Here is a 26,272-nt window from a genome sequence, read left to right as displayed (position 1 = left end):
ATGGGAACATGAAGCATATGAAAGAGAGAGAGAGAGACAGGAATGGGATTAAATATAGGAATCCATTGAGAAGCTATTCAGAAGCTAGGTGGGATGATCAGACGAAAAGACGGAGGAGAGAAGTGATAGCAGTTGGATTATATCCAGTAATAGTTGCTGAGGGTCAGGCTAGAGGAAAATGTAAAGAGAAAAAGAAGAATGTAGACATTTCAGAATTAAATATGGATCCAAATGAAATTGATTATGAATTATTAGATGAGAAGCTATTAAAGAGACCTCCACCATATCAGGAGAGCCTGAATGGGATTTCTCTGAGTGCACCGTTAATTGAAATAGAAGCTCACAATCTCCACAAGTTCCACAAATTTCACAAGTTACACAAGCTCCGGCAGCTTCACAGTCTTCATTGGGTATTCGAGTGTTGCAGGAAAGAGAGATTAACATGTTAAATAGAACAAGAGAGGAGTTGACTTAGAAAATTAGACAGATGAGTTTAAATGCAGAAGCATTGTTGGCACCAGTAAAAATTGGTACTATAGTTCCATTGTATAGTGAGGGTCAAAATATTTCAGGAGTGCATGCATTGACAATTCCTATGAATAATGTCAGGAATGTTAGTGGATCAGAACACATTGAGATGAGTAACTCATTAATTGATCTTCCAGCGAATTAAAACGTGACTGAAACACCAAAAACAAGCGTACAGATAGATCCTAGGAAACTAGCGCAAAATGTGAGAGAAACAACTCCAGTATCAGGGGGGTCAGAGGGACCTTCGCCAGAGGAGTTAGATGATTGGATAAGAGGAATAGAAACTAATAAGTCTAAATTGAATATAGATATAGGTTGATTGAGAGTAGATCTGGAAGAAATTATTATTGGTACAATAAGTCCAGAGAGATTGAGTAAATATCAAGATCAAGAGTTGTATTTTGTGTAAAAATATTACATGGAAAGTAAAAAATTTACATGAGATATTGGCGAGGCTGCAGAAGAATATGTAGTAGATATTGGAAAATCTAAAGCTTTGCAGAAAACATATAGATTGGATTTTACTGAAAAAGATTTGGAGAGTTTGAATATATCTGGTAAACGATTGCAAATAAAAGAGTTGATTAATACCTTGAAGAGATGGGGTGATGTGGAACAATGGAAAGGTAGATGGGCGGAAAAGAAGGAAGAAATGATTGCTAGTAAAAATGTGAATGCATCTTCTTTACTTCCGTTAAGAGAAACAGAGCAAGTTGAAATGATATATCCGACGAGAGAAGTTCCAGGTGGTGGATATGTTCACATTCCTTGGTCAAGACAGGATATATTGTCTTTTACTAATGATTTTCCCAGATTGAGAGAAAAACCTGTCGAGTGGTACAAACAGGTAGAAAGATGTTTGTAAAAGTTCCAAAGATCTTGTTGAAAGACTTGGATGTTTTGTTTGACATTGTAGTTCAAGCTGATTTATGGACTGAGTGTAAAATTGGAGTTGATTGGCCAAAATAAGAATATCGTAGAGATGTCAAAACAGGAGGACCTTCAGAAGAACTGATGAAAAATGATAATCAAGTAATCACTTACTTGAAGGGTAACATTTCTCAAAAAGAAACAGATTGAACTAAAATTGATAGGACGACACAGGAGTCAAAATAATCAGTACATGTATATTATGAAAGGCTTTTACAGGTGTTTAAACAGTACAATGGCTTTAAAAGTATAACTGACAAAGATATGGGACACATTGTGTATATGTTTGTATTTGGATTGAGACCTGAGATTACTAATATGATTCAGCAACATTTGATTTGTTGGCAGAGTAAAACACTGGATGAAATTTTGAGATATGCTAAGTAGTGTAGTGATGATATTGAATCAAGGCATAAGAAATTAAAAGAGAAGATGATATGGGAACAGGTGAGAGTGGCCCTACAGAATGATTGAAATTATGTCAATATTTCTCAAACAAATTTTCAAATGAAAGGACAGAATAACAATTATCAGAATAGTCAGGTACCTAAATTGAATGGTGTATCAAATGGCGCAAGAGGTAAGAATAATAGAGAAGAGAAGAAAAAGAAATGTCCTTGTCATGCGTGCGGAAAGTTAGGAAATTGGAAAAACGAGTGTAAGTCCTTGTTAGGAAATAATGGAATGATTCAAAATTTCAATCCGCAGATGCAGAATGAAGTGGTTGTGAATCAACAACAGCTGCAACAGCAACAGATAGTTACACCACAGGCTCAACAAATACAAGTACCTCAAGCTCCTATGCCAAATAATGTGAATGCTCAGGTACAGAGATACAGTGTGAATGCAGGATTTCACACGAGTGAAAAAGTTGGTAAGAATCAAAATGTACAACAATATTGGTTGCAGTGTCCTGAGAGAGATTCAGATTCATCTCAATTGCGGTGCCTGAAGGGGGAGGAAGAGTGCGTGCTTGGCGCATCTCTAGAGGTCCTTTTGTTGATGGGAAAGTGGAAGGTAATGATATTACATTCCTTGTGGACACTGGTGCTACCCGTTTTACTGTAAGAGCAGCAGAAATTCCAAATCTACCCCTCTCAGGAGAAACTATCCAAGTTGTGGGAGTCTCAAATAAATATATTCAGACTCCAATAACAAAACCAATGGAGGTTCATTTAGGAAAATTCGGACATATGCATCGTTTTGTGGTATGTGACACAAGTCCAGTAAATCTTTTAGGTAGGGACTTACTTTGCAAAATGGATTGCACCATCTACTGTATGCCGGATGGTATTGCTTTTCAGACACCAGATGAAGATGTTGCTTGATGTTAGCAAAGCAAGGGACAGAAGTGAATGATTTATATTCATTCCTCACACTAGAAGATTTGCCTGGTGAATAAGAACTGATGTGTGGGATTTTACAGGAAAAGATATTGGATTGATGAAGGGTGTTGATCCTATTCAAATTGTGTTCAAACAAGGGGCAGAGTTTCTAAAAACGTCACCGTATAAGATGAGTACTGAGACCATAGCAGGAGTTATTCCTGTAATAGAACAGAGGAATGAACAGGGCATTCTGAAAGAAATATTAAGAAGTACTGACAATTCACCTGTTATGTGAATTAAGAAACCGAGTGGAATGTACAGAATAGTACAAGATTTACGTAAGATTAATAAAATGGTGGTACCTTGCTGTCCAATAGTACCAAATCCAGCAGTGATTCTTTACCAAATTCCTTGTGATGCGGAATGGTATACAGTGATTGATTTGTTTCAAGTATTTTTCTCGATACCTTTACATCCGGATAGCCAATATTTATTTGCCTTCCGTTTCGGAGACCATGTTTTGGCATGCTAAGGGTATAGAGAGAGCCCTTCAATTTTTTATCAGATTTTGAAAAAATGTTTAGAGTCATTAGTTATGCTAGATAATTCAGTATTAGTACAATACATTGATGACCTATTGGTGGCATCAAAAACACGAGAGGCATGTGTGACAGATACAATTGCTCTACTGAACCATTTGGCATTAGGTGGACATAAAGTATCACCAGCAATATTACAGTTTTATCAAAAAGAAGTTCAATATTTGGGACACAAAATTGAGAAAGGAGTCAGGAAAGTATTACAGGATCGAATAAATGTGATCTTGCAAATGGAACCTCCCAAAACACAGAATGAAGTTCAAAAGTTTCTGGGAATGGTTGGATATTGTAGGCAATGGGTCAGTGGATTCTCTTTGATTGCCAAGCCTCTAAAGAGGTTGGCTCACAAAGATTCCGATTGAATTGGATGAAGAGAGCATTATTGAGCTGCAAGATAGTCTTTGTTGATCAGGTGCATTGGGAATGCCGGACTATACGAAAGACTTTGCATTATTCTGTTGTGAAAAGAATGGATGTGCACTTTCAGTCTTGACACAAAAACATGGAATGGCACGACGTCCAGTGGCATATTTTTCTGCTACCTCGGACTCAGTAGCTGCAGCGTTACCAGGTTATTTGAAAGCAGTGACTGCTACCTGTGTGAGTCTTGAGCAGAGTGAAACAATTGTTATGGGACATCCAGTAAAAGTATATGTGCCACATTCTGTTGAGATCCTAATAAAAAGGACCAGGACTCAAAATATGACATTTAGGGGTATATTCTCAATGACGTGTGATAACCATCTCAAATTTACCTTAGCGCAACTTTGCATTTCGCAGTCCATCATCGGAAAACAACACCATGTCAACGTGGTATTCACAATCCGGCGCACAATGCGATAGTCACACGATAATGCGTCAAATGACCACGTTAAACACAATGCCACGCTGCAAAAATGCGAAACAGCAATGCCTAAAAAGTAGCGATGAGGCCAACCGCGATACAAAAATCACTGATAACCAGTGACGGGCCTGCACTTCCCATGCCTCATAAAAGCAGAGCACAAAAATGGCGAGATGTATGAGCACACTCCCACATCCGTGATGTAGAACAAATGACCATCGTCCCGCATCACATAGGCATCTCCACACAGTCACAATGTACAACAGTCTGCATGTAAACTGCGCCAATGTAGACACATGCTTGGAACACGCAGTGAAACCGCATTTTCCCACAGCATTGCAGAGGGACAAGCAACCCCTCCTGCACACAGACATGTCATGACCATGAGCAATCAATCATGCCAGCGTGGACGAATGTAGGGGCAGTGACTCCTGCTTACGTACATGTTGCACATGTAGTGGGATCTGAGTCACAGGGAGCAGCCCAGCATCAAGGTGGTACATAACCGTCCCCACAATGAGCCCTGATGTTACCTGTAGGCCAGAAAAGGCAGCAAAAATTGAATGATCCTGGACACATGTGAAACGCCAAAGAGTGGTATACCCTACCAACTGTGACACACAGGACTGGCAATTCGAATACGCGACACCACAAACAGCACCACTGCACAGAGGTGACACACCCACCATCCATGAACACATCACAAACTCGCCATCAACACATGTCGCACTCACACCTGACTGAGTGATGTGCCTGTACAGATGAGTGACATGCACTTAGTGAACGTAGGTTAGTAAGGCATTTATTTGCAAATTCCATGCCTGTGGTCAATCTGTGCTGTCCCATGAATGCCAAGGACAGTCACACTGTGACTTGATCATCTAAAGAAATATGTAATGATGTCGTCCCTGCGGGCTATTCCTGCTGCCGCTGCAGTGTGGCGTGATCCACCTGCCTCATCCTCATCATCCGGTGCCTCTGGGACTGGTATCCATGGTGCCTTGCTGCGTACACATATGTTGTGCAACACACAACATGCAACGATCATCTTCCAAACGATGTCTGGCCTGTACAGGAGCCATCCACTTGTGATGTCCAGGCACCTGAATAGTGACTTCAATATGCCAAATGTGCGTTCCACGATGCCCCTGGTGGGTCGCAATGTCCTGCCTCTGGGACTGTGTGTTCGGGGCACGGAGGGGTGTCATCATCCAAGCGCAGAGTGCATATCCCTGGTCACCTGAGACAGTGCAGAGAGACATGAGTCAACAGTTGGTTTGGCATGATGTGTTGGCAAGCTCACTGTGTCATTGGTGTGTGATCAATCAATCAATCAATCAAGCATTTATATAGCGCACTACTCACCCGGAGGGTCTCAAGGCGCTTGGGGAGGGGGGTCTGCTACTGCTCGAACAGCCAGGTCTTGAGTTGCTTCCTGAAGGCGAGGTGGTCTTGGGTCAGGCGGAGGTGGGTCGGGAGGGAGTTCCAGGTCTTGGCGGCCAGGAAGGAGAAGGCCCTTCCTCCTGTGTTGACTCTTCGGATGCGGGGGACGGCGGCGAGGGCATGGTTGGTCGATCGAAGCTGACGTGTGGGAGTGTAGAAGTTGAGGCGGCTGTTGAGGTATCTTGGGCCTTGGTTGTGTAGGGCTTTGTGTGCGTGGGTGAGGAGACGGAAGTTGATTCTCTTGTTGACTGGGAGCCAGTGCAGGTCTCTCAGGTGTCCGGAGATGTGGCTGTGTCGGGGGATGTCGAGGATGAGTCTTGCTGAGGCATTCTGGATCCGCTGGAGTCTCTTATGGAGTTTGGCGGTGGTTCCGGCGTAGAGGGAGCTGCCGTAGTCCAGTCGGCTGGTGACGAGGGCCTGGGTAACCGTCTTTCTGGTCTCGGTGGGGATCCATTGGAAGATCTTACGTAGCATGCGCAGGATGTTGAAGCACGACGAGGAGACGGCGTTGACTTGTCTGGTCATGGAGAGGGAGGAGTCCAGGATGAAGCCCAGGTTGCGTGCGTGGTCTGTCGGTTTGGGTGCGCTGCCCAGGGCAGGGGGCCACCAGGAGTCGTCCCAGGCGGAGGGTGATGATCCCAGGATGAGGACCTCCGTCTTGTCCGAGTTCAGCTTCAGGCGGCTGTTCATCATCCACTTGGCTACGTCTTTCATCCCTTCTTGTAGGTTGGCTCTGGCGGTGGAGGGGTCATTGGTCAGGGAGAGGATCAGCTGGGTGTCGTCGGCGTAAGAGATGATGTTGAGGTTGTGTTGGCGTGCGATGGCAGCGAGGGGGCTCATGTAGACATTGAAGAGGGTGGGGCTGAGCGAGGAGCCTTGAGGAACGCCGCAGATGACTTCGGTGGCTTCTGATCTGAACGGGGGGAGGCGGACTCTCTGTGTTCTACCGGCGAGGAAGGAGATGATCCATTCTAGTGCCTTCTCCTGGATTCCGACGTTGCAGAGGCGCTGAACTAGGGTGCAGTGGCAGACAGTGTCGAAAGCCGCGGAGAGGTCCAGGAGGATGAGGGCCGCTGTTTTCCCGTTGTCGAGCAGGGTTCGGATGTCATCAGTGGCGGCGATGAGGGCGGTCTCGGTGCTGTGGTTGGCCCGGAAGCCAGACTGTGAGTGGTCGAGGGATCCGTTTGTCTCGAGGAAGGCGGCCAGCTGCTTGTTGACGGTCTTCTCGATGACTTTGGCCGGGAACGGGAGAAGCGAGATGGGGCGGTAGTTTTTGAGTTCGGTGGGGTCCGCTGAAGGTTTCTTCAGAAGAGCACTGAGTTCGGTGTGCTTCCAGCTCTCCGGGAAGGTGGCGGTGTCGAAGGAGGTGTTGATGATTTCCCGCAGGTGGGGTGCGATGACAGCGTCGGCTTTGTTGAAGACGTGGTGCGGGCAGGGGTCGGTTGGAGAACCGGAGTGGATGGAGTTCATCGTGCGACGGGTTTCTTCGGTGTTGATCGGGGTCCAGGCGCGGAGGGTGGTGGCGGGGGGGGGGAAGGTGCGGTCGTGGGGTACGTTGGCTGTGTGCTGAAGCTGTTGTGTATATCTGCGATCTTGTTGTGGAAGTAGGAGGCGAGGGAGTTGCAGAGGTCTTGTGATGGGGTGATGTCATTGTTTCCGGCGCTGGGGTTGGAGAGCTCTTTGACGATGTTGAAGAGTTCCTTGCTGTTGTGTGCGTTGTTATCTAGTCGATCCTTGAATGCGGTTTTCTTGGTGGTGTGGATCAGTTGGTGGTGTTTTCGAGTGGCGAGCTTGAGGGTGGTCATTTTGTCTGGTGTTGGGTCTCTGCGGCAGGCTCTCTCGAGTGCTCGGCAGTTCTTCTTGGAGCTCTTGAGTTCGTCGGTGAACCATGGTGCTTTCTTACTGCCGGGTCTGCTAGGCGCGGTCCTCAGGGGGGCGAGGTCGTCTGCGCGGTTGCTGATCCACTTCGTGAGGTTGTTGGCGGCTTGGCTGGGGTTCGCTGAGCTGGTGGGGGGGTCCTGGCTCAGGGATGCGGCGAGCTGGTCGGCTGTGATCCTGTTCCAGCTTCTGCGTGCAACCTGTTGCTGGTAGTGGTGGATCGTGTTCTTTTTGAAGCTGAAGTGGACGCAGCTGTGGTCCATCCAGTGGAGTCCGGTGGCGTGGCTGAAGGCGATGTCCTTGCTGGATGAGAAGACGGGGTCGAGTGTGTGTCCGGCGTAGTGGGTGGGGGTGGTCACCAGCTGCTTGAGACCGAGGTTGGCGAGGTTGTCCAGCGGGGTGGTGGTGTTGCGGTCGTTGTTATTCTCCAGGTGGAAGTTGAGGTCCCCGAGGAGGATGTAGTCAGCGGAGGGGAGGGCGTGCGGGCTGATGAAGTCGGCGATGTCTTTGCTGAATTGTGTGCGAGGTCCCGGGGGTCTGTAGATGAGGGTGCCTCTGAGGGTGGTCTTGGGGTCGGTGTGGATCTGGAAGTGCAGGTGTTCGGCGGTTGCGAGGGTGGGGGTGTCGTCGATGTTGGTCGTGATGCGGATGGTGTTCCTGTGGATGATGGCGATGCCTCCTCCGGTCTGGTTGCCGCGGTCCCTCCGGGTGATCTTGTATCCTTCCGGGATGGCGATGACGATGTCGGGGGCTGAGGAGGCGTTCATCCATGTTTCCGTGAGGAAGGCGACGTCCGGTGATGTTGTGTCGAGCAGGTTCCAGAGCTCTACGGCGTGTCTGTGGACGGAGCGGGTGTTGAGCAGGATGCACTTCAGGTGGTTGCTGCTGGTGCTCGGCTTGGTGGGTGCGGGTGCAGTGCAGGACCGGATGCAGGAGAACTTGCAGGAGTGGCAGCTGAAGGGTCCGTGGGTGCGTCTCGGGGTGGCTTGATATGTTCGAGTATGTGATTCCTGTATGACATGTACTGCCTGTTGCACATGAGCGGCATTAATGTGTAGTACATAGCCTCACTGCTGCTCCACACTTCCCCGAGCCTATTCACCAGCGTGCGCAGCACGGTTGCATCACCTGCACCACACGGCACACCATTGCCATGCCCATCTGCGCATATCCACAAGCCTGACAACGACACTGTGATGTTTGCTGAAGGTGTGTGGCACGTGTGTGGAAGCCTATGGTAAGGACCGGGTGGACACATATGTAGGGTACATGCCTGGCCAAACTCACCCTGCTCTTGAGTGTAGACCTCTAGCCCATGCTGTGGAAATAGCGACACACATAACAGTTGGCATGTATGTTTCTGGACCCCGTGCGGGCTTGCCCACCCTCATGTACCCCTCAGACGAGGTCACACACCGTGGGCATGCCACGAAGCAACATCGCACATTGCGTGATGGGTGGAGCCGACACCACACCAGACACACACGCATCAGTTGCCTTTTTTCGAAGGTCTAATCTCAACCATGCCCAGAGCCACATGTCGAAAGACCACACCCCACGCCGTACTGCTGTACCCAAGTCAACTCACTTACACTCACAGGGGGGTCCGACATAGCCACATGTCAAAGGTCTACACCACTGCCTGAGATGACAAGGTTGCGCACGTTGTACACAGCACGATGTGATGTGGTACGGCCCGTGGCCCACATGAATATATAATGATCACACGGACAAAATGAGATCATTTGTAGTACGAGCACGTGCGCCCGGCACATTTATTGCCAGGGTCACACGTCCAGTGACACCTGTGCTGGATGGGTGTGGGGTAGTGTAAGCAACCCCTCAGGGGTTAGCTGGTGCTTCCAACAACTACAACAGTGATCTGACAATCAGAAGTCCAAAGTACAAACAGCAAGGGTCCATGACTTGAGCTGCACAGAGTTAGTGACACAGGATGCAATGCGGCAGGCACAGACACACCCACAAGGAAAGGTGACTTGTGGTGCACTGAGATAGGGCCACAAGAGCTGAGCGGGTCCTCGTTGATGTCCCAGGAGAATGTTGTGGAGTGTTACGGGGGACAGTGGAAGGTGTCCATCCAGGGAATGCAGGAGCAAGCAGAAACAGTCCTAATGTAGGAGATGAATGCTACAGTCTCCCGTATCCCACCATGTCAGTATCAGCTACATGATGAAGACAACCCCCAGGCCATGGACTCAGACGTCAAATTAGTCCAACGGGAGGGTGCCCATGACTCCTGTGGCACAGAGTCAGTGGCACCAGAGCTGGAAAGGGATGCAGTCTGCGATGAGGCCTATACACTTATATCAACTCTGCAATTGACAAATCAAGAGTCTGTTCCAAATGAGTGTCTGACTCAACCGCAGTGTGTGCGGAGGCAGGGGTCATCGTGGGGCATCGTGGGGCAGCCGCTGTGCAGCCAGCTCCTCCGGGATCACTAACACACAGCGTTGGAATAGCATGTGGAAAGGTTTCCTGGGTGACGGAGGTGGAGTGTGCACACAGCGACCATGCCTTGTCCTGGCTGGGACGGACTGGAAAGGATTTGTCTGAGGCCTGCTGGACCGGTGTGTAGGCACCACATCAAAGGGAGTATAAGGATTTGAGCTCTGCCTTAAATATGTACTCTGCCATTGCGTAATCAAGACTCAGTTCCAAATGTGCAACCTACTTGTCTGCTGTGTATGACGGTGAAGTGTGTCAACGGGAAGGAGTACTGCATGCCTTGCTCGCGGAGGCCGTGGCGGTCTGAGGAGTCTGCCATGGTTGGGGGCCTCATGTGTGGAGCAGGCATGTGGTGGGCACTCTTGGAGTCACGCTGGTGTCGGCAGGTGTGCAGTGTGGCAAGGATGCGCAGGGCCAGACGAGACTGGTTCGGGGAGCTGCGGCTCAGGATGCGGCAGGCACACATGATCGCAGGCACCGCCACACACAGCATCGGCCTCATGGCGGGGGGAGAGGCACTGCCCTAGCAGAGACGTTGGGCATTCCAGAAGAGAACCACACCCAGGGCTATGTGCTTTTTATTCACGCCCCTGCGCTAGCCTGGTGTATGCCAGGCCAGCCCACTACACACATGCTTACAGGGGGGACGTAACAAGCTACATTTCCGAGATGTTCCCCACTGGCTGGGGTAACATGGTTGCGTCCACTGTCCACAACCACCACCAGCAGTATTTGTCGGCATGGATATGTCTGTGGTCTGCATACTGCCGTCTGTCCAGCACATACACGCCACAATTGGCAATGTGTGCATTCTCATTCATAGGTCACTCGCCTCCTTCTCACATGCCTGGTTACCACCTACCTCCACATTCCACTGGTGTGTGGCTGATGTGCCATGCTGTTGGTGGGTCATGTACATGGCTAGCCCAGGTTGCCACAGTAAGTTGTGCTGTCAAGTCTGGTGGGTGAGCATGTTGTTTGGCATGCTGTTTGTGGGTTTGTGACATGTGTATTGCCAGAGTTGTGGGTTGCATGATTGTTGAGTTGAGGTGTGTGGTGTGTCCTGTTGGTACTTACCAACAAGCACTGCATTTCCATAGGTGCCATCCTGGAAGCGCCGGTTGATGATGGACTGTCGAAAGATGTATGAGTCATGCACACTGCCTGGGTAGTTGGCAACGACATTGGTGACGAGTCCCCGGTAGTCCACTATTGCCTACACATTGATTGAATGCGTGTGCTTTCTGTTGCGGTAATTGTGTGCAGTGTCGGGAGGGGGGACAATTAGGAAATGTGTGCAGTCGATTGCCCCTAAGACGTTCAGGAATCCAGCTATGGCGTAGAATCCTTGCTTGGTCTCCAGCTGTTCCTGCGCAGTGTGGGGGAAGTATAGGTACTGGGGTACAAAGCGGATGATGACATCCCGGACAGGTTTGAGGAACTTGGATAGGGCTGGCTGTGAGACTCCTCCAACTATGGCAGTTGTTGGTTGGAATGTCCCAGAGGCCAACAGGTGCATCACAGCCAGCAGCTTTGTCTGCAGAGGGATGTTGGTTCTCCGCTGTGTTGGTACTGTCAGCCTATGGGCAATGATGCTCAGGATGTGGAGGATGGTTGTCCTTTTGAGCCGGTAGTGGGCAATGACATGCTCTGGTGTTACATCTGTGAGGCTGGTGCGTTTCCTGAACGCTGTCTTTGTCTGCACTGCCTCTGTGGTGGTCCGGGGGGCGGTGTTGGTCCGGGTGGGAGTGGAGTTCCTTGGGGAGGTCGCGGTGAGTGTTGTGGCCCTGTTGGGGCGCCGGGCTGCATGATGAGTAGCTCCATGACATCTGTTGATCTTCAGGTGTGCCTCTGGGCTTGGTTCCCTTTCTGTTGCCAGGTGTTGTCCGGCTTTGCACCAGGTCAGAGCAGGTGTTAGTTTTCTGCTGCTAACGTGCCTTATCGCCTCTTTTGGGATCTTTTCGCCATTGTGGCTGATTGTTCAGAATATTGTGGGGTGGTGTTGTCGCTGCTTTTTGCTTGGGAACGCCTACTCTGCATTTCATTAGCGATAGTAGCCGTGGTCATCTGTGGCAATATTTTTTGAGGGTGCTATTGCAGGAAATCTGGTGGTATGGGCTGTTTGCATCAGCTTTTGAATGCTGCGGTAATTTTATTGCGACTTTGGATGCAATACGGTGCCGATAACTCGGCGATAGCTCCTTGAGAATATGCCCCTGTGGATTACGATTTGAAAAAATAGAATTCATTGACATGGTTGAAGATAGAAGACAGGAGTTTCAGAGAAAAGCTGCTGAGCAAAATTCTCATTAACCTCAAAGGGCTTTCAGAAAAGGAGATTACAAGAAGGGCAAGACTTAGTCTGCCATGACCTTAGACTGGTATCATAGAGGAAAGCTTTGCTTGCTTAGACAAAAGACTAATTATAATAATTATTTCATAGGTTCTAGTGAATGTGATCATACCTATCTAATATCAGGAGGATGGGGATTAAAAGGAGGAACTGATCCTGTCTTTCCGGTAATTTATTTTGTGTGTGGTAGGAATGCCTACTAGAGGTTGCCTGCACATTGTTATGGGTATTCTTATTTAGCAATGGTATTCCCAAAGATATATCATGTGGATAAGAATCATAGAATTAATGAAGCAAAGAATGGACTAATACGTAATAAGAGAGTGAGCTTTTCAGAAATAATAGGGGATGTTTTTGGAGCATTGATACCTTCTGTTGAGGTTATTCTGAATTTTCGCTCAAAATTAGAAAATTGTCCACAGTGGTTGATTGATTATCAACAGACACTGCTGGTGGGTTTTAATGGTTGATTCTGAAATGGTTGCAATTAGGTCCATGGTTTTTCAAAATCAACTTGCCCTTGATGTAATATGGAAGCAAAACCAAAGGGGATGATGGACAGAGTGTTGAACATTGCAAGCACTCACCCCCAACTGATCTGGGTTTAATCCATCATCATTCTTTAGCTCACTCCGCCATCCCAGTTCAGAAATGGCCATATGCAAATCAGTCTAACCCTGTGCCTCATGGGAACAGTCCAGTCCGAACTGCCAAGCCATGTCTTCCCTGGACTGGAAATAAGCATTCTGGGACCGGTTTCTGGCTAATCAGCCGTCATCAGCCAGGCTAGCTTGAATCCAGTGGCAAAGTGAGCAAGGGACCCACGTCTGGGCATACCCTGCCAACTTAGGGCGAACAAAGCAAAACCAAAGGGGATGATGGAAGGAGTGTTGAACATTGCCAGCACTCACTCCAGTCAACTGATCTGGGTTTAATCCATCATCATTCTTTAGCTCACTCTGCCACCCCAGTTCAGACATGGCCATATGCAAATCAGTCTGACCCTGTGCCTCATGGGAACGGTCCAGCCCGAACTGCCAAGCCATGTCTTTCCTTGATGTAATATTGGCAAAAGAAGTTGGAGTTTACAATATGTTAAAAATACAACAATGTTGCACTTATATCCCTGATATGAGTAAGAGTCTTGAGGGGTATTTTAAGAATATTATAAATCTTCATCAAGATTTGTCTAAATTGAAGGTTGATGGTGCTTGGGAAAAACTTGGTAATAGTTTTTCCTCTGTAGGAAATTGGTTTTCTACATTTGGGAATAGTTTATTATGGGGAATATTAACACCGATCTTTGCAGTGGTTACAGTGATACTAATGATTTTCTTGATTTATAAGTGTTGCAAATGCAAGAAAGAGACATCTGATAACAAACGAAGATCAAGAAAGAGAAAGAGAGAAGAGATAGAAATAGAGGAAAGAAGAGAAAATTATTATGAGAGATTTAGATGGAATTATGGTAAAACGAGAGAGAACAACAGCTTTCTAAGTGACAAATTGTATTGTTGGGTATTTGGTGATGGCTCAAAGACACTACCAAAGGTAGGATTGATGGAGCAGAGATATCGATAAAATTAAAATCTACTCGGATTGAAACCCTAGTAACATTTTCTAATTTTTCTAACAGTGTGCAGTGAAAAACACCCGGTTTTAAAACTGACATGAGGGAAAATAATACCGCGCACAACGCGTACTAAAGCAAAATACTTGACTAATGATAATAAAGAGACTAATGCTGCTTTTGTGAACGTTATTAACGTCTGCCAGGAAAAGTAATAATATGGGTTGCGCATGGATAGATGCAGGATTGGGAGGGTGAGTAATGAAAAGCATTACAAAATTAGTAATAATGTTTGTTTTATTCTTCGTAGAAGCATGGAAAATGATTTTTACAAAATAAGCTGAAAAAGCAAAGACAACGTGGAGGGAAAGCAAAGGCGAGCAACCTTCGAATTTATGTGTGCCTGCCAAAATTAAATGTGGAGACGAAAATAATCAACAAGTGAGAAACGTTTCCTCTGGAAGCGCACGAGTGGCCCAAGAAGTAACAGATTTCAAAACATTAGCAGAAAGAAGGAAGTTGAAGCCTGATATTTGTATACTTGTATTTGCTGGGAAGAATGCTGTCATGAAATTGAAAAAAAAACAATAGAACATTGAATGAGATGGACTGGGTGAGTATGGTGTGACAATACACCCCCTTCCTTAATCAATCAAATGTAGAATAGCTCCTCATTTTGAAACAAGTGTGGGTTGTACAGTTGGGTTTTTAAGGTATAATTGAGGTGCCCGGTGGGAGGGGTGGCGCAGAAGACATTTAGGCAGATCCTTAAGAGATCGTCGCTGTTGTCGGTTTTATTGTAGTGGCCTTTCTGTTCCTGTACCTGATTCCTGACTTAGGGGACGATTACGATGGCGGACGGACTGGAGTCCATCCGCCATTGTGGTGGTGACCGGGACAGTCCGCAATACATGCGGCGGTCCCACACCGAATTATGATGCGACCGCCACCATGCCAGTCGCATTTTGCACTTTAAACAGTGCGGTGGGTGTTGCTGACTTCAGCACCCGCCGCGATGTTTAAAATGCATGTCATGCATTTCACTGCACTGCATGGCAGGTACCACACAGTGCCTGCTACTTGGTGCAGTGAAATGTAAGGGGTACCATGGGTTCCTCCCCAGTGCACCCAAACCTTCCCCAATACAGGGGGGGCCCAGAACGGGCCCCCAAAGCCGATGTCCACCAGCCTTTCAATGGTGGTTTCGCTGCCACAGAAAGGCTGGCTGAAGATAGCATCCTAATTTGGCGTACGATTCCTGCTAGGCACCACCACCATTTTATGGATGCAGACTGCTCCGCCAGGCAATCGGTACGATTGCCTGTGGCGGTTCCGTGGCAGATGGTCTTTGCATCCACCATGGTCGCAGTCAGGATCCCCCGCCATTTTAATGTGGAGGGGGGAAAATCGCGGTCCAATGGCAGAAGGACCGCCACCGCATGGCTGGTGGTGGCAGTCCTTCTGCCATCGTAATCGGCCCCAAAGCCTTTGTCCTCTCAAATCTTCTTGAGGGGCCTTGCTGCTCTCGTGGCCAGGGAGTAGATTTTCTGTTCCTATTAGGTTAGAATAGAAAGAACCCTGTATTTGCATATTCATTTGCAAATGTAATTTGTCTCTGAACCTTTTCTCCCTACGCCTTTCCACTCCTTAAATGCACTGTCAATACGATGTGAATTTGTCATTTTCTTTTCTAATATTTTACTCTGTGATAAATCATGATTTGTACTTTGTATTAGTACTTGATGAGCATTCATTTCACATTATTTAGATAAACATTATGAATGAATATAAACATTGAGTCCATTTTTGTTTAGAGTGAGTTTATGGATTATTGCCTATAACTAGCCAACTATAAAAGATGTCATCGCCGCATTATTTTTTTATGAGAAATGCACGTTCTGTTTGGGATTGGTAAGTTAGGTAAGAACTTTGCATTCCACTGAACCCAGTGTGAAGGGACTTGTTGGGTAATGTTATTGGGCCTTGGTTTTTTGCAATTTTATTGATCCCTGCATCTCTTGCATATAATTGGTTGGAAATTGGGTGAGTTGCATATCATTAGGGATGTGGATTTGTGTTTACTGTGTATACATTTGGCAGTGTTCTTCTGTTGTGTGTTAGTGGGATTTTTCTTGTCGTGTGTTCATGGGACCAGCTACTTGTCTTTACTTGAGTGTGATATGACATTTTTCCAGCATTAACAAAGTCCTAGTGCAGAATTTTTTAAAAAACCTCTTCTCTATGCACATTTTAGGTGTAATGTCTTTGGTTATGTGAAACTGCATTCGTCTGATGTTTTTCTTTCTCCTAATAGTGTTATTCTGTGCCTCAATTGCTTAGTGTGCAATTATGCGGCAATTCTTGATCTGCAGGGTGTTTTTCTGTGACTTACTTCAAGCCTAGTATCGAATATTTTCATCCTGGTTGGCCTGTAGTATTTCTTGAGTTGTATAATGAATTGGGGCTGACCGACAGTAGTATGGGGGCGGAGGTGGACTTGCATGGTTCTCTAATTGTGTAGTGTATATTTCCTGCTTCCCCTGTACACTGGCAGATTTACATCTAAGTATTATTCTCGTGTATGGAGTTATCCACGCTTCTGGCTGACTGATATACACACGGGGTTAGGGTTCTATAGTACGTACATTTCCAAATGGGCATTTGTGAATTGCCTAGTGAACATGGCCAATATTCTCTGGAAGTGATACCTGATGACCTAAGGGTTTGATATATTTGATGCTGCAATAAAAAAGGTATAACCGCACCCTAAAGTCGTCTTAGGTTTCTGTAATGACCATGATGAACGCTGAAATGTTCTTCGTATGTAAAGAAACTAAACAAGAGAACATAAATCATGTCAAGGTGCTGCTAGCTGGGAAGATATTGATTAAGAGACTAGAGAAGAGGTCAAATCTGGGTATTGTTCTAATTTATTATTTTGTTTCTTCAGGTAGAAAAACATATTTCTTAAGTATTTTCCTTTTCATATATAGGTACTATTAAAATACAAAAAAAATATGAATGCATTGAACAGATATGGAGTTTAGTGACTTCTTTGTGTTCTGACCTTTTTTATAATCTGATAAATTTCAAAGGCAGCCACACGAGAACTGACAAAGTTTTCCAAGTTTGGCACAGTTTGCCCAATAGAGAGCGAACCCAGCAATAATAACCAGAAAACCTGTAAGAGAAAATCAAAATTATTATTCAGAAAATATTCAATATTTCACATACTGAATTGTTGTATAAACAGTTGTGGAGGTATCTAGCAAAGGTAGTGAAGGCATAGCCTCAGGACTTGTGAATTAGGACCACAAAGAAATGTACATTACCGTTTTTGTGTCATGGTGATATGACAAGATAATCACACTTATCAAATAAGTGGTAGGTATGTGGGCCTAGGTAACTATACCTCATTTCTTGGAACATCATTAACCACTAAAAAATGCAAATCAGTAGATAAACTAATGTAATACATTGGGCCACTGGTTGACTGGGGTGTGAGCCCTGGTCAAGCAGCAACCACAATCCTTGTTTTTAAATGTTTTTTTAATTGAGCAAAATTTCATCAAGACACAAACATTTAACTCATCAATCATGATAGCAAATAACCATAATGGGGGAAACCACCAATGAAAAAAACACTCAGGAAAATACATTTTAACCTATTGATAGGTAAATGTAGGATGTCTAAAAATTCAATGTGTAGGGTTTCTGAAAATTGGAAAATAAGACAAACATTTTAAAATGTTGTTCCTTTTAGATATATTAAAGTGTGTATGCATAGTTTATAAAGTGCATATAAAGTTTAATAATATTTATTATGACAACTCCTTACTGATATAAAAAAACGCCTGATGCAATAATAAAAGAGAATCAAAAAGGACTCTATCACTATCACTGTATAAATGCAGAATGAAAAGATACTCCAACAATAAAGTGCAGCAAGTCAGCAGTGATGTTTTCAGTCAACCTGGATTAGATCAGCTAAAACTGTGTCATAATAAAGAAGAACTGTGACCGTGACCTCAACAACATATACAATTAATTAGTAAACAATACCAACAGCTCTTTATAAATAAAATTAAGTATATATGCTTGTGAAACGTCAACCAGTCGCTGCAACTATAAAGTCCATAGACTAGTATTGATCTTTTAATATCAATGTATTAGATCGATCATTTGGCCTATAACCCATTAAAAAACCCATTATAGCCCTTGACTTAAAGGCATGTTTCAACTAGAGGCGATCTCAAAGTATACTGGGCCTTCAGCCCCTAGTATTCAAACAAATCGAAATACTGCCAGGAGTCATTAAATTGCTTTAAGCCCCTGACCATCTTTGCATAGGCTTCCCCAAATTGCTTTGTTTTGATCATTTTATTCATCCATTCTTGATAGACAGAAACCTCACAAGTTTGGCGCATTTTCAGAATTAAAGAACGAGCTGTGATAAAAACAATTGACAAGAACTTCTGTCCTGCTTTTACCAAATCGAAGATTGCCCATTTTTAAAAAAGCCAAAGAGTACCAAGATGGAATCTAAATCACTCGTTACTCCCATGGCAGAACCTAAAACCACAGTAAACAATCGACTCCAAAAGGGGAATAACATAGAGCAAAAATAAAAAATGTGCAACCAACCCCCTTCGCCCTGCTCCTTACAGCCAAAACAACGATTGTCCAGTACCAAATACATTATATTCAAGGCTGCAGGAGTATGATATGCCATCCAATGAGAGAGGAACGACATCCTCTAATACTCCATGCAACCAAAACAGATGATCAAGGGCGATTTTCAGCGCTGACATGCCAACGGGAAGGGCGTCCATATAACCTTGTCTCAGTGTATATCCCACCAGCGCTGCATCAAGCGGCCTTACCAGCACTGGGTACATTTTTACTGTCCCTACCTTTGGGAGACATCATCATGGGGGGAGTTTCAATGCTATATTAGACACATCTCTTGATAAACAGCCCTCCAGGGACACCGGTAGTACAAATCTTAAATTGAAGGACTTCATTGCAGCCATCAGCTTAATTGACGTTTGGAGAACTAAACACCCACAAGATAGACAATACACATATTACTCAGGAGTACACAATAGTCTCTCTAGGATTGATTACATATTCTCGATAGTGGCTGGATTAGATCGGGTTACGGAGATTCAACACCTACCCCGGGGAATATCAGATCACTCGCCTTTACACATGACGTCCGCATACCGCAACATAATACGGCGGAGGGGGTTCCCAATACATCCGGGATATCTTAAAAACTGCTAAATAAATAAGGGATTACGTGTGGCCACGAAGCACTATTTCACCGAAAATGATCACTCTGTGTCCTCCCCTAAAACACTCTGGGAAGCCTATAAAACGGTACTGCGCAGCCAGGCAATTTCACTGATAGCTGGACACAAGAAATCGAAAAGGCAACAGTTGGAAGGCCAAGAACAGTGGGTGGCTGAGGCGGAGACAAATCATGCGCTAGATATTACTGAAGATACAACAAATACTCTAAGATTGGCACAGCAGGAATACAAAGCATTTGAGTGGGAGGAGGCAAGAACAAAGATTGCGGCTATCCAGCACACGATTTATGAGGTGGGGGACAAGGCGGGCAAACTCCTCGCCTGGCTCGACAAAAAGGACCGAGCTAGCAGATGGATAGCACAACTCTGGTTGGAAAACGGGGAGGTAACGGATAGTGGACGAGCTTGCCTCATATTATATGGGAGTGTACACGCCTACAACCACAAATACAATTGACGATAACCTTGTCTTCCTCAAAGATATTCACATGCCCATGCTACCGCACAACGCGGCTCTGGCACTGGACGCCGAGCTAACCACAGACAAACTCACCTTAGCAGTGGGGACACTCCAAACCGGGAAAGCACTGGGGCCCAATGGCATCTCGGTGGAACTCTACAAAAAAATGGTGACCTAACTCATGCCGCACCTCCTAAATATGTATAAGGCCAGTCTGGAAGTGGGAGAACTCCCTAGGGACCAGCGTCTAGCGACCATAGTTGCGATGCACAAGATGGGCAAGCCATTGCAGGATTGCACGTCCTACAGACCAATCTCCCTCATGAATGCTGAAGCGAAAATATTAGCCAAGTCACTGGCAATGCAACTCCAGCCATATCTGGCAGCGCTGATCCACCCGTATCAATCGGGTTTCCTGCCTCAATGCAACACGGCCCTGAAATTCCGGAGGCTCCAAAGTGTAATAGCTTGAAAATCTACTATTGCGGAAGATGCAGTTATACTCTCGCTAGACGCACGCATGGCGTTTGATATGTTAGAATGGTCCTTTCTCTTCACAGTGCTCTGGCATTTGGCATTCGGGCCCAAATTCTGTGATTGGATACACCTACTATATAATACGCCCATGGCACATGTGGTAGCGAACGGTCAAACTTCAAAGGACTTCCCTCTTGGTAAGGGCACAAGACAGTGTTCGCGATCGTGATGGAACCACTGCCGGCTTGGATCCGCCAGGATCCAGTCGTCAGGGAGCTTAAATGGACCATGGGATGGGAAGACTGTATATCAGTGTTCGCGGACGATGTGCTGCTATATATGGCATCCCCATCTAGATCAATTAATTGTCTCTTAGACATCTGTGGGGCTTATGGCAAAGCATCAGGCTCCACTATTAATTGGTCAAAATCACTGCTTTACATTCTTCATGGCCCGCACCCAAACTGCCGCGAAGCTGTACAATACAGATTGCAGAACTGGGCTTCAAGTACCTTGGCATATATATCACCCCCCAAGTCATGCACTTCATGGAAGAAAACCTTATGAAGTCCCTGGCCCGCTTCCGCCGCGATTTGAAACACTGGCGCTCTCTGCCGCTTACTCTGTTGTGGAGAGCGGCCCTCTTCAAAATGATGGAATTACCCAGATTTTTATATGTCGTACAGAACACCCCCTTTCAGGTCCCCTCCTCCTTTTTCACACTTATAAATACTGAAGTAACTCAACTCCTGTGGGACGGTGGATCAACCGGTATCGCTATGAAAAAACTGGTTAGGGGTGGCATGATGGAGGAATTGCCCTCCAACAAATACAAATGTATTAATGGGCATCGCAACTTATGGTCATAAACCAATGGCTCCATGCACCACAGGATGATCGGGCATTCCGTATGGATCGCCACCTCCTTGACCCCGAAGGGATAATGGGGGCGATTTATAATAAATTTAGGAAACAACACTACATCAGCCCCACAGCTCACACAGAGGCCTTCCCACTGGAGGAATGACTACTCACAGAACACCTCCAGAAAAAAGCCATCTCCCTAACTGTCGCGTAGGCTCAGGAAAGGAGGAGGAACAGGAATGGACCCTCGTTGATTGTACCTTTCCACCCCATGTACAGGACGAAGGCGGCCCCTTTAAGGTGGCCTGGCTCGCCTCGGAGGCTGGGAGTCCTGCTCTGACATCACCATCAGAGCACCAATCGGCGGCGGAGTTCTCACGTAAGGAGGACGCCAGTGACGAGGGAAGCGCGTCAGCCCACGGAGGAGAAGGAGTCGGGGAGTGATCGAGGACGGAGACGGAGAGCGAAGCAGGAGACGGAGGACGATTCATGGAGAGCCGAAGAGGAAGAGAAGGAAGAACCAGCGTCGGGAGAGTCGGAGGGCCAGGAGGCCAACTACACGGCGTCTCGCCCCGCCACGCGCCCAGAGGAGCGTGGCTGGGAGAGGTACGGGACCGGGTCCTGGGTTTTGTTTCCACACGGGGAGGGAGATAACTTTCTTTTGGTCGTTGCTGGGGAGGTCACGGGGTAACGTCCCATCACATTCTCCCTGACTCACGGCCATTCGTATCTTTGGTGGAGGACCCTGGTGACTCCTCACTCCCTTTCCCCTACACTCTTCTGGAACCAAAAGAGCATTAGGTCTAAAGTGCGGTCTCTCTTCCTTTCATGCCCCGCGGAGTTCCAACGCCAGATCAAGAACCCCAGGGGAAGGAGAAAAAGAGGAACTCCGGAGCAGAGCAGGAGAAGATCGGGACCTATTACAAACTATATTGTGTACTATACGCGACCATTAAAGATAGACCATACTCCTCGATACGGCCTCTGTCTCTCTTTGGTCCACTCACGGGTCAACACCCAAGCTGACACTAACGTATTATAAAAATTATAAATATTCAGCACAATCCCACGACGGCCCTGAAGGAGAAGTGGGAGGTAGATCTAGGAGACCTGGATGAGGACGACTGGCTAGCAGCCTTGGCATCCCCGAGGGAAGTGGCAATACCCTCTATGCTAAAGCTATTACATTTGAAAATCCTACATCGTGTATACTACACAAGAACATTACTACATAAGCTAGTCAGGGCAGAGTCTCCTTTCTGCCTTTGAAAATGCGGTGCAGAAGGCACTTTCTGGCACACAATCTGAGACTGTCCAATAATTACTCGTTTCTGGGAGGCTGTTCTCCACATAATGTCACAGGTTTCTAGGGTTGAGGTCCCGCCTGAACCAAAATGTTATTTACTTAACATCTGGGAGTCCACTGATCTGAACCACACAGACCAAGACTGGGTAACACTAGGAATGACATTAGCCAAACGGAATATAGCACGGCACTGGGGCTTGGAGCAGTCCCCAACACATCAGCAGTGGTGTTGTGACATGGATCACACGATGGTGACAGATAAATCAGTATACATCCACCGAGGTTGTCCCAAAAAACTGACGTGGATATGGGGAAAATGGAACTCTATATCGGGGCATCATCTGTGAGCATCCCCCAATAGAGCAGGAGCCCGACGACAACGATTAGTTGGTCAAGGTAGAATGATAAGGAAAGACGCATTCTGCAATGTATCTCACACATTGTCCAAGAAGGGGTGGTAGACGCTTATATGTTGAAGCACAAGCTGTACCACTGTTGCTGGAATTTGAAATATAGTTGATGTACGCTAATGACTTTTCCTCAGCTGTAGTGTTTGATTCACGATGTATAACGAAATGCCAATAAAAATTGTTTAAAAAAAAAAGGTTCAGGCTAAGTGCAATTGAGCGTGGGTCAGACACAGAGCCAATTTAGTCCCATTGACGGTTTACCTTCTCAAATTTTGTGGCAAGATTCCCGTTTGCCTTGGAGAGGGTTGCAGGCAGCAAGGAGAGCGTCAGGAGTGGTTGTCGATGTGGCGTGAAGAGCAGGTCAGGCGCCACAGATGGGCAGGCTGGATCTTCGTGGTGGCGGTCCTTCATGGTCGATCGATGCTTGCTGTGAGATGAGACGGATTGGTGGCAAATTGCGTTGAACTTCGGTGTGAGCTGTGGAGCTCCGTTGTGAATGGGCCTGTTCGCGGTCATCAGCCACACCCAGGGTCCAGGACATGGGAGTCACCACTTGGGGGTCAAGAACTCCTGCAACTGGGTCCATAAGCTGGTCAGGGAGCATTTTCTGTTCCTTCAGCTCAAATGAAGAGGCCAGCAGACTAGCTCTTTGCGTGACTCTGGTGTCATGGGTACAAGATGAAGTCGCATGTCTAGTTCTTTTTCCCCAGGCAAAAGTGCAGCAGGTCAGCACAAACAGGGCAGTAGTTCCTTTGTAGCAGATTCACAAAACATCGACACCCAAAAGAACCCTATACCACAATATTGAGTCACAAATATAGATGTCAAAAATATCGACATCCTATATTTATAAAGGTAAGTACAAAAATATTGAAACAAAAATATATATGGCATAAAGATAGATGTAAAAAATATTGTTTTTTAATATATATATAAAATAAAATATTAAATATTAAACATATTAAATAATAAAGTTAATTTTTTAAAAATAAATCGATTTAATATACATTTTAACGTAAATAACGAATGAACTTAATCTAAAAAAGTTAAACACATATATATTAATTATCATACATATTTACTGTAAAACAATAATTAAACTATTAATTTACATTTATTTTACATTTTAAAAAATATATAAAATTGTACCACATAAATATATATATATTCACTGAAAAAACCATAGGTTTCAAACATGTTATAGTTAGCTGGACATTTTACTGATAAAAAACCAATGAAATTCCCCCGTTATAGTTACTGTAGGCAACTATAACTCACGCGACCGTAATCCTCTGCTGATGCTAATACTGTATTTAGACACTTATTTGCCCATGTCTTCTTCCATTAAATTTTAGCTATACATATATTACAAATATTTTTTTTTCATAAAGACACATATGTCATCAGCAGAGGATTACGGTCGCGTGAGTTATAGTTGCCTACAGTAACTATAACGGGGGAATTTCATTGGTTTTTTATCAGTAAAATGTCCAGCTAACTATAACATGTGTGAAACCTATGGTTTTTTCAGTGAATTTGCAAGGTTTTTTAAATGCTAATTCCTAACTATAACGTGTGTGAAACCTATGGTTTTTCAGTGAATTTGTACGGTTTTTTAAATGTTAAGTTACTTTAAGCCACTTGTGGCGTGCGCGCCCACTTAACGCAGTTCGTTCCGTGCACGCACGGTGCGCTTCGCGCACCGTGCGCACATGGAGGACATATGATGAGTATCGTTGTGACAGGAAAAATATATGTTTTGTTTAGCTCTAATAAGCCATGCACAAAATGTGCCCTTCGGGCACCTTTTGCACACGGGGTGGGGAGAATGTGGATATTTTTTTTTTATTATTATTATTTCTTACCGTACGCGTACGGTAAGCGTAATCGGCGAAATTTTCGAAAAAATTAAAATTGCCTTTTTTCACTTGGGGGATCGTTGGGGACTCCCTCAACATGGCTAGGTGCTTGGGAGCTGTGTAAACAGCCCCTTTCCATGTTTTTGCACTTGGTTTTTCAACCCCCTGTCAGAGTGCGAGAGAGAAAATGGCGGCCGCCGCTTCCTGGTTTCGACCGATTCGAATGTTTACTAAGATCTAAGGGCCAATCAGAATCGCGCTCGCGCACGCCACCGTACGCGTACGGTAAGCGTACCGTAAGCGCACCGTACGCTGGCTCAGATATATATATTGATTTAAAGGCTATTTTCTCAGAATCTACTGAACAGATTTACACCAAACTTACAAAAGGCACTTCCTTGACCTGAGGACTACCTCTCTGCCAAATTTCAAGTAATTCTGTTCAGCCGTTCGGGCTGTAGCTGTGTCTAAAGGTCCTATGGAAAAATGCATGGGAAAAACGCGTTTTGGGACCCCCCTTTTATCTCAGCCCCCGCTTGATGAATCCCCCCGAGACTTTCAGGGTAGGAGCGGAGCGTAGCGCCCCACCTATTTTGAAAAATTCGCGAGGATTCGTCAACCGGCGCCAAAGTTATTCAAAATAGAATGTTGCAGATTTCCTGTGGAAACGTGGTCCTAACTATAACTACCTACTGGCGACCGCCAGTAGGTAATATATATATATATATATATATATCCTTTTGCAAATTGCTTGGATACAGCCACCGCAAACAACAAATCAGCGGGTGCGTCATCAGGCGAACCTCCAAGCTTGGTCTGCTTAAATAGAAACAAAGGCTCCTCTCAGAACAAAAGGACACGACGCAGTGTCTTGACAAATGCAGCCAGGGTTTAATCAGTGGCTATGTCGGACGCGTTTCGCCTGAACCAGCAGGCTTGTTCACCAACAAAGTTTTGTCAAACAATTCCGCCATTTTATGCTGTGCACGTGATAAAGTCATGTGAGGACTACAAAACAGTTGTAATAGACAAAAGACTGGTAGTTTTTGCCTGCTAAATACTAAAAAGCCAGTAAGCGGCGTCGTAGTATGTAAACAAACGAAGCAATATACAATAAAATGCAGACAATGTTATTAAGTCTACAATCTAAAATTATATTGTATCAAGGCTTTGTCAGGCACAGTCCTTTTAAGGAATAACAACATGCGCCTGATATCGATTGCATTATCGATAATGCCCATGTGGGCATGGATAGCTCCAGACTTGCCATTTAACTTAATTTAGCCCCAGTGGGCATACCTTTTGTATTTAGCTAACCACATAGCGTAGTTCCTCATAAAGTGAAATTATTCAGCCAACAATAAACTTATTGACAAAACAAAAATACAATGAAAAAAATATATATCTAAAAGAAAATACTGAACATAAAAACGGAAATCTCAGGAAGATTAATTTAAGCTCATCATAAGCCCCTTAAATTACAAATGGGTATACAGATCTTCTTCCATATTGAGGCCCATTGGTGCTTTACTGTTCAATTCCACAATATAACGTGATTCCAGTTTTCTCAAGCTCTTCTGTCTATCTCCACCTCTCACATTAGGGGCAATCGCATCAATAACAAAATACGTTAAACCAG

At 45.5% G+C, this 26,272-nt stretch overlaps 1 protein-coding gene across 1 annotated transcript in view; it reads right to left on the bottom strand.

Moving 5' to 3' along the window:
• The window catches only part of LOC146789325 (ATP-dependent translocase ABCB1-like), a 1,722,143-nt gene that overhangs the window by 864,727 nt on the left and 831,144 nt on the right, over positions 1–26,272 (bottom strand). The window contains exon 11 of the mRNA XM_085631119.1: positions 17,010–17,123. Within this exon, the coding sequence (XP_085487245.1) occupies positions 17,010–17,123 (114 nt within the window). The remainder of the gene's footprint in view (positions 1–17,009; positions 17,124–26,272) is intronic.

Source organism: Triturus cristatus, chromosome 10 (genome assembly GCF_964204655.1).
Source record: "Triturus cristatus chromosome 10, aTriCri1.1, whole genome shotgun sequence".
NCBI lineage: Eukaryota > Metazoa > Chordata > Amphibia > Caudata > Salamandridae > Triturus > Triturus cristatus.
Note: the sequence above shows the minus strand (reverse complement) of the source record. Positions and strands in the feature narration are given on the sequence as shown.